General features: G+C 46.9%; 2 protein-coding genes across 2 annotated transcripts; both read left to right on the forward strand.

Annotated features, from left to right (window-relative positions):
- Positions 1-2,236: 2,236 nt before the first annotated feature.
- On the forward strand, positions 2,237-5,263 carry LYZL6 (lysozyme like 6). Its single transcript, XM_044912285.1, has 4 exons — positions 2,237-2,375; positions 3,449-3,607; positions 4,558-4,636; positions 5,194-5,263. Exons 1-4 carry the CDS (start codon positions 2,237-2,239, stop codon positions 5,261-5,263), a joined length of 447 nt encoding a protein of 148 aa, XP_044768220.1.
- Positions 5,264-7,284: 2,021 nt separating this feature from the next.
- RDM1 (RAD52 motif containing 1) lies at positions 7,285-7,933 on the forward strand (the record flags this gene model as incomplete). Its single annotated transcript, XM_044912286.1, has 2 exons — positions 7,285-7,380; positions 7,754-7,933. Coding segments are annotated over exons 1-2 (276 nt in total), but the record flags the coding sequence as incomplete, so codon positions are not given.
- Positions 7,934-8,455: the final 522 nt, after the last annotated feature.

An 8,455-nucleotide genomic window follows, 5' to 3' on the forward strand; every position in this document is an offset into this window, starting at 1 on the left:
AAAATAGATAAATCAGTCTTCATCAAAATGTAGTTCTTCTGTTTCAAAGAACACCGTCAAGAAAGTGAAAGGTAGCCCACAGAATGTGAGAAAATACTTGCAAATCATGTATCTGGTAGAGAACTTTTACAACTCAATAATAAAAAGACAAATAACTAAAAAATGGGCAAAGGATCTGAATACTAGACATTTTCCCAAAGATCTACAAATGGCCAATGAGCACCTGCAAAGTCACTAGCCACCAGGGAAATACAAATCAAAACCACCACATGATACCACTTCACACCGATTAGGGATTAAGATTAGAAGATTTTTGATCAGAAGGTGTTGGTGAGAATGTGAAAAAAATTGAACCTTCATACGCAGGCACTGCTGATGGTGCAGCCAAAATGTCTGGCAGTTCCTCCAAAGTTTAAGATTGATTTATTTATGTATTTGAGGGGTGGAGGGGTGGAGGGAGAGAGGATCTCACGCAGACTCCCGGCTGAGCGTGGAGCCCAGCCCTGGGCTCCATCCCACGACCCTGAGATCATGACCTGAGCCAAAATCAAGAGTCGGATGCTCAACTGACTGAGCCACCCAGGTTCCCCAGTTCCTCCAAAGTTTAAACTTTAAGTTACTATATGACTCAGCAATTCCACTCCTCGGTATATGCCCAAAGAAATGAAAACATTTGTCCACATGAAAACTTGTACGTGAATGTTCATAGCACCGCCATTCATAATAGCCCCAAAGTAGAAACAACCCACGTGTCTATCAGATGGTAAGTATAGAAACAGACTGTGGTCTATCCATACAATGGAGTATTATTCAGCCATAATGAGATCCTGATACATGCTACATCATGAATAAATCTTGAAAACATTGTTAAGTGAGAGAAGCCAGACACAAAGGCCACACAGTGTATGACTCTATTTATGTGACATGTCCAAGAAGAGGCAAATCTATAGAGATAGAAAGTAGATTTGAGGTTGCCAGAGGCAGGAGGGAAGTGGCACAGGGAGTGACTGCTAACAGGTATGGGGTTTCTTCTTGGGTTGATGACAATGTTTTAAAATTGACTATGGTGATAGTTGTAAAGCTCTGCCAGCACACTAAAGAACTATTGAATTGTACACTTTAAGTGAAGTGATGGTATGGCATAGTGAATTGTGTATTGTGAATTTTATCTCAATAAAGCTGTTACCAAAAATAATGTTCCAGATTTGGCCAGTGGGTGCCCCTTGGAGCTGATTCTCTTGTCCATTTGACATGCTCCAATCCATATTTTGAGTGTGTCCTTACTTTCGAAACAGCACAAGATAATCCGGACTTACCTCATGCCCTTTCCTACTCCAGCCTAGGAATCAACCTTTTCCCCAGAAGTCCTGCTTCCTGTTTGGGGGAAATGCAAAACCAAGATCGTATTTCCTTTAATCATCCTGACAGCCTTATTAAGTAGGTATTAGCGTATCTTCTTTTACAAATGAGGCCCAGAGAGACCCAAGTAAATTGTTCAAGGTCACACAGCAGCCCTGTCTTTGAAAGTAGGCAATGTGAATCCAGAGCCCTTGCTCCTCACTCCTCCCCCTACACAGAGAGAGTGTGAAGGTGAAGGTTATTTCTACAGCGAGGTCACTTTTACTTGCTTTATGAGATGCACCTTTGAGTGGAAATCAAAGTGTAGAACCCATAAACAGCTTCCTAGGACTTGCACAAGGAAGGGTATGCCCTTGGGAAAAGTCATGTGTCGTGTATCTGGGGGTGTGGGGTTGGGGGGAGTTCACCGTGCAGTGTCCTAGCCCTTCCCCTGCAAGCACATGCTCAAATCCACACACACAAACACCAGTGAAGTGCAGTTCTCATTAATCTCCTTTGCCATCCTCTCCCCCCACACTGGACCCAAATACTGCCCACAGCTAGGTGCCCATTACAAGAGTGAGAATAGCTAAAAGGGGTGAAGATCTATAGATGGAAGGGGATCAGCCTTGGTTTTTCGATGTTGACACTGGGCAATGGGTACATGAAGATTCATGATACTCTTCTCTCTTATTTTGTAAATATTTAAAGGTTTCTGTAATAAACAAGTATACAATAATAAATGAGAGGACAGAGAAATAGCCAGGTGGGGAGCTCTGTGTGAGCGAGGACATATGGCTGCTCTCTCCAGATTCCTCAGGCACTCAGAGAAGACCAGCGCACATCTGGGAGAGCCTCAGAACCACGGACCCTCGACAGCACCTTCTCCCCTCCAAAGATGATGGGGACACTACTCATGTCCTTGGTCAGCTGCCTCATTGCCATAAGTCAGACCAGCCTCATCAATCGCTGTGACTTGGCCAGGGTGCTGTACAAGGAGGACTTGGATGGGTTTGAGGGCTACTCCCTCACTGACTGTGAGTGCTGCTTCTCACACTCCCCCCTCCCCCATTTCTCCTCCTCCTCTGGTCATGCCCTAGGTGGCCATCTTTCTCTCTGTCATTCATCTTTCAAAGCCAAGTTCAAAAAGCAGCCCTTCCCAACATTCCATATTCGGTCCACAATTTTTTTTTTTTAAGATTTTATTTATTTATTTGACAGAGACACAGCGAGAGAGGGAATACAAGCAGGGGGAATGGGAGAGGGAGAAGCAGGCTTCCCGCGGAGCAGGGAGCCCGATGCGGGGCTCGATCCCAGGACCCTGGGATCATGACCTGAGCCGAAGGCAGACGCTTAACGACTGAGCCACCCAGGCGCCCCTTGGCCCACAATTATTAACTGAGCACTTATTATGTACCGGGAACTATTTTCAATGCTGGGGATAGAGACATCAACAAAGCCCCTTCCTCCACAGTGTTCACATTCTAGGGGAAGAGGCAAGCAAGAAGCAAACACACAACTATATATGATAAAGGTTATGCCAGGGCAGTGATAGGTAATGTTGTCCTAGAAGGGGAAGTCGAGGAGGTGACATTGAGTCGCACTGGTCACCCAAATGTCTGGGGAAGAGCATTCCAGGCAGAGGGAGCAGGCAGTGCAAAGTCTTCATCCTACTCCGTGGTAGGGATAACTCCCTTTCGCCCAGAATTTGTGCACACCGGTCTTGTGCTATCTTTCTCCTTTTATCTTGTTTTGTGGCTTTTTAAGGTATGTATCTTCATTCTCCTACTATAGGCCCCTTGAAGGCAGCATCTACATTTGACCCAGCTAAATGTCCGGCACTGGGCTTTGCACAGTTCCTGGCACACAGTAGGTGATCATTAGGTGCAGGAAGCATGGATGGACAGATAGGTGATGAGTGGTTGTACTGAGGGGCGGGTGGGTTGGACAAAGGGTGAGGGGACAAGCACATGGGTGTTTCTAGCCCACTTGCCCCATCCAGCCTCTTAGGCCTTGTTCCTTTCTTCTGCTTCCTGATCTCCCTCTCTCCTCCATCCCCCTCCTCCCTCAGCTCGGCACCCTCTGAAAACCCTCTTCTCCCTGTTCAAAGGGCTGTGTCTGGCTTTTGTGGAAAGCAAATTCAACATATCAAAGGTAAATGAAAATGCAGACGGCAGCTTTGACTATGGAATCTTCCAGATCAACAGCCACTACTGGTGCAATGATTACCAAAGTCACTCAGAGGACATCTGCCACGAGGACTGTCAAGGTCTGGCCAGGGCCCCAGGGTGGGAGAGGTGAGAGAGAGGACCAGGCTCTACTCACAGGACTTCTCTTCCCACTCAAAGCCTGGGAATATCCCCAGAGAGACAGCCCAAGGAGTCCATTTCACCCAGCTTTTCATGCAATGGAAATTATTTTGGTGCCCATGTTACAGATGAGCAAACTGAGGCTCATAGAACCAGTGCTGAATGCCAGGCTGGTGGCCCTGAAGGCTCAGCTCTAACCATCAAGTACTAACTTTGGCTAATGACCTGATTAAAGGCCAAGTGCAAATTCCCCACCTCAAAGCCACTCCAGGAGGCTCCATAGGTCCATGACTTGGACCTTCTCCCCCTCCTTCATACTCTGATTAATATCCCTGGACTCGGGGGCACCTGGGTGGCTCAGTTGGTTAAGCGACTGCCTTCGGCTCAGGTCATGATCCTGGAGTCCCGGGATCGAGTCCCGCATCGGGCTCCCTGCTCGGCGGGGAGTCTGCTTCTCCCTCTGACCCTCCTCCCTCTCATGCTGTCTCTCATTCTCGCTCTCAAATAAATAAAATCTTAAAAAAAAAAAATTCTGCTTTAAAAAAAAAAATATCCCTGGACTCTCCACCTGAAGAGCCTCCCTCATCAGGCAAGATTTACCTTGGTCTCTGTGCTGCCTGTTTTGACATTTCCTTTCCCTAGAAATCCTCAAATGTGGGCTGAACCACCATCTACCCTAGTTAGGAAGTATGGTGATAAACAGTCGTCCTGCCCCTCCTGCCCCGCCCCCCAACACCCCCGACCGCCATTGTAGGGATGTCTAAACGGGCCTCTGGAAGGGAGGCCTTGCTTAATCTGAAAGTACTCAGCCCCCGGGTGGTGCATGCCAGCGCGGGGACAGCCATGTCTGCCTCAGTCTTTGGGACTGTCCTCTGTGTTCTTACAGGTACTCTCTCTCTCTCCCTTTCAGACCTACTGAGCCCCAATCTTCTCTCAACCATCAGCTGTGCAAAAAAGATTGTGTCCGGAGCAGGGGGCATGAAGAACTGGTGAGGAGGACACTGTGGGACTACGTTAGCGGGCAGAGCCCCAGGAAGGATGTAGTGACAGAGAAAGGCACACTAGGCAAGGACTAGACCCTTTCTAGTCCTCTCTAGGCTGTCTCTCTAGGCGTCTGTGAGGATGGAGGAGTCAAGTGCCTTGCCTACTCTAGAAATACCAAGCAGAAGGGACACTGATGACTATTAGGGCTGACCCTTTCTGGAGGGAGAGTCAATGGTTGTGCCTGAGATTGATTGATTGATTATTTATTTATCTTTTTATTTATTTAGGAACTCTCAGCCTCGTAAAATGGTGCTCTCCCACTTCAGAGGGAGATAGGATTTGAAAATGTGGAAGCATACTGAATGGGGGAAGCGGACAAACAGCAGAGATAAGGAAATTTAAAGGAAGAATCAGAGGGGCCACAGGGGGACAGACCAGAAAGCTAGGAATGAAGGAGGTGCTGAGCACTGCTCTGCCTAAGAGACTCACTAAGAGTTGGGCCATGTATGTGGAGAAGGAGCTTACTAAGCGGTAAAGCAAGAACCAGTCGTTCTCTCCTCAGGGTAGCGTGGAGGTTGCACTGTGCAGGCCGGCCCCTCTCCTACTGGATGACAGGATGTTTCTTGGGATGAGACGGGGGAAGGGCTGCTGTGGAGTCATTTCAGAGCTCCTCTTCTCACTCGGGAATTCTTCATTTCCTCTTCCTCTTGCCTCCACTTCATGTTATTTTCTTTCCTTCCCATTTACAAATAAAACTGACCAGAGCCCCAGGAATAAGTGGTTTTCTCGGGCTTCCTCCTTGCACCCATTGGGCCCAGACCTTCTGGTTCCTGACTGTCATTGCAAACCAAGAGGACCACAGTGAAGGAGTTGTTATGTTTGGGGAATTATTAAAGCATTCCTTGTGCAAAGAATGTGTTGATTTATTCATTTTTAATTCCACATATATTGGAGTACCTAATCTAGTAGGAGTGCGGTAGGTACTAGAAGAAGGAAAATAAACCATAACTATTGTTCCTGAGGTGTTCATAATCTACCCAGAGACATACACAATTAATGGGTTCAATGAGTGGATACACACAATGAATACAATGGATAATGAAATGGGTAATGAAATCTACAATTTTTGGTTTGAAACAGCATCAGGATCCCAGCTATTCCTCCAAAGCCAACTATTTTCAAAGTAAAAGAGAAAGTTCTGAAGTAGGTAATGGGTGGAGCTAAGGGTCTTGTATGTTGAGGTGGAGAAAGTGGTGTCGGGGCTGATAGATGGTGCCAGGTGCCAATGATTTGGGTGGTTTCAGAGACTGGGCTAAAATCTAGATGTTAAAAAAAAAGGCATCCCTGTTTGGGATCTGAAGGTGCTGATGTGGAGAAAAACCTGCAGAAGGACGATGCAAAACAGAAAAGGGGCCGTTGGAGAAATGTCCTGCACATAGCTACCATCGGTACCGTTTGACTAAACTGTCCCACTTGGGCCACTGATGTCCCTACTTCTGAGCCTTGACTTTTGGATTTCACAGACCACTAAAACGTCAAAAAAGTTAACCCATGTTAAGATTCCTAACTTTTTATTTTAATACCCAAGTAAGAGTATTAATCAAAACAACTATCGTAAAACCATTTTTAACATGAAAAATGAACGTCATGGAGTGCCTGGGTGGCTCACTTAACCAAGTGTCTGCCTTGGGCTCAGGTCATGATCTTGGGGGCTCCTGGGATGGAGTTCCCCATCAGGCTCCCTGCTCAGCGGGGAGTCTGCTTCTCCTTCTACCCCTCCCCCCAGCTTGTGCTCTCTCTCTCTCTCTCTTGCTTTCTCAAATAAAATATTTTAAAAGTAAAAAAATAAAAAAGAATTTAAAAAAGAAAGAAAAATGAAGGTCATATTTGTAGCATAGTAAAATGGAATAGATTGTGTTTTATGAAAAAAATTTTAAACCCTGATTATATTATCCTTTTCTTGTTTTTCCAAGGACTGGTGAAGACTTCCTAACAGACCAGCACCAGTCTGAAGACCATTGTTTGGAAACCTCAGGAGATGTTTTGTAAGGTCCCTTCTGGCTCAGGCTTCCAGGATTAAAATAAGGATCATTAGGACCTATTTTCCCTCTTAGTGTGTTAGTCCTCAAAATAGCTGACTGGGTGCTTAGAATGGCCCTTTTGCAAGGGCACCATGAACTCCAGTGTTGGTGCCCTACTTGGACTCACTCTTTGATTTTTTCCAAATTTATATCTCCTTCTCACCCTGCCTGCCAAACTCCCACACCCTCTCATCCCAACAAGCACACTTAAACAATTCACCAAAATTACGTAGGAAAATCAAGGAACACTTTTTAAGGATTTTGAAACTGGCTGCTATAAAGATATCCGTACACTAGGATCCTGTAAGCTCACCCTTTGGACTCTACCCTAAAAATACACTTGAATAGAAGCACTAAACACGACTTTGATGTGGTAGGGCTGCTGGAGGGGAAGTAGTCAGAGACCCGCCCAGAGTGGGAGGGGCCAGGGAGAGGACTGGGAACAGCCCTCGCCCCACCCCCGCTGGGCTGGCCCCGCCCCTCGCACGAGACCTTTTTTAAAAAGCACGGGCGCGCCTTGCGCAGGCGCACTGCCGCTTGAACCTTAGCCGCGCATGCGCAGTGGTGGTAGGATGGCGGAGGTGGTCTCGTTTGCAGTTCCCCGCGAAAGCGACAAAACCTTGCTGGTGTGGGAGGTGAGTTCTGGGTCCACGGCCGAGGCTTCGCATGTGAGCCCAGTCAGGAGGGAGGGAGGGATGGAGAACGCCGTGTGTCTTCCCCCCCCCCCGTGACTGGGAGCCCTGGTGTCTGGCCTTAGCCTCACGCGCCTCGTAGTCTCCGCCGTGAGGAATCTTAGTTCTAGAGGGGACCTCAGCAGTCTGTCAGCCCCAACAGATTTCTGAGAGGTAACTCTCAACAGCCAGCACATGTTGCCTTCTAATGCTTCTCGAATCTTAAGATTTCAGAGGGAGACCTGTTCATGAAATGAGAAGAGCTTGGGGTTGTATGTGCAGAAGGGTTTAGGGAATATAAGGGAACGGGCAGTTTTGGTTTCTGGGCGTGAAATTTCATGCACTTACTTGGCGTGGGACCACCCCACAGCATTCTCTGTTCACAGTATTCTCCCAGTTTGGCCTTCTGTATTCGATCCGAGTCTTCCCAAACGCTGCAGTGGCCCGTCCTGGTTTCTATGCCATCATGAAGTTTTATTCAGCAAGGGATGCTCACAGAGCTCAAATGGCATGCCACGAGAAGCATCTTTTTCAGAATTCTCCAGTGCAGGTGGGTCCAAAGAGGAAATTCCTAACTCCCCTGGGACGGAGTGCTGAATTCCGTTAAAATAGACTAGCATTTGTGCAGCACTCTGATTTACAGAATGCTTTCACATGCATTGCTACATCGACCCTCCGGTTTCCCTGAGTTTTTGTTTGTTTGCTTTTTTTTAGACGAAGGAACCCGAACTGAAGACAGTTAAGTGACTTACTTACAGTTCATGATAATAACTGGAAGCTAGAGATCAAACCCCAACTTACTGATATTAAACCCCGTGGCATTTTATCCTGCCCTTTAATTTAAGAAATCTTAACAGGAAGAGTCTTGCTTATATTTACTATTATGTGGATTTAAAATGACAAATCTAGGGGTGCCTGGGTGGCTCAGTCGGTTGAGTATCTGCCTTCAGCTCCGGTCATGATCCCGGTCCGGCTCCCTGCTCAGCGGGGAGTCTGCTTCTTCCTCTTCCTCTTCGCTCTTGTGCTCTCTCTCTCACTCTCTCTCTCAAATAAATAAAATCTTAAAAAAAAA

Source organism: Neomonachus schauinslandi, unplaced genomic scaffold (genome assembly GCF_002201575.2).
Source record: "Neomonachus schauinslandi unplaced genomic scaffold, ASM220157v2 HiC_scaffold_943, whole genome shotgun sequence".
Classification (NCBI taxonomy): Eukaryota; Metazoa; Chordata; class Mammalia; order Carnivora; family Phocidae; genus Neomonachus; species Neomonachus schauinslandi.

Coding starts and splice junctions, on each gene's coding strand:
- LYZL6 (XM_044912285.1), top strand. CDS start 2,237: ATGATGGGGACACTACTCATGTCCTTGGTCAGCTGCCTCATTGCCATA. Junction 3,608..4,557: donor CTGCCACGAGGACTGTCAAG/GTCTGGCCAGGG, acceptor TCTCCCTTTCAG/ACCTACTGAGCCCCAATCTT. Junction 4,637..5,193: donor GCAGGGGGCATGAAGAACTG/GTGAGGAGGACA, acceptor TTCTCTCCTCAG/GGTAGCGTGGAGGTTGCACT.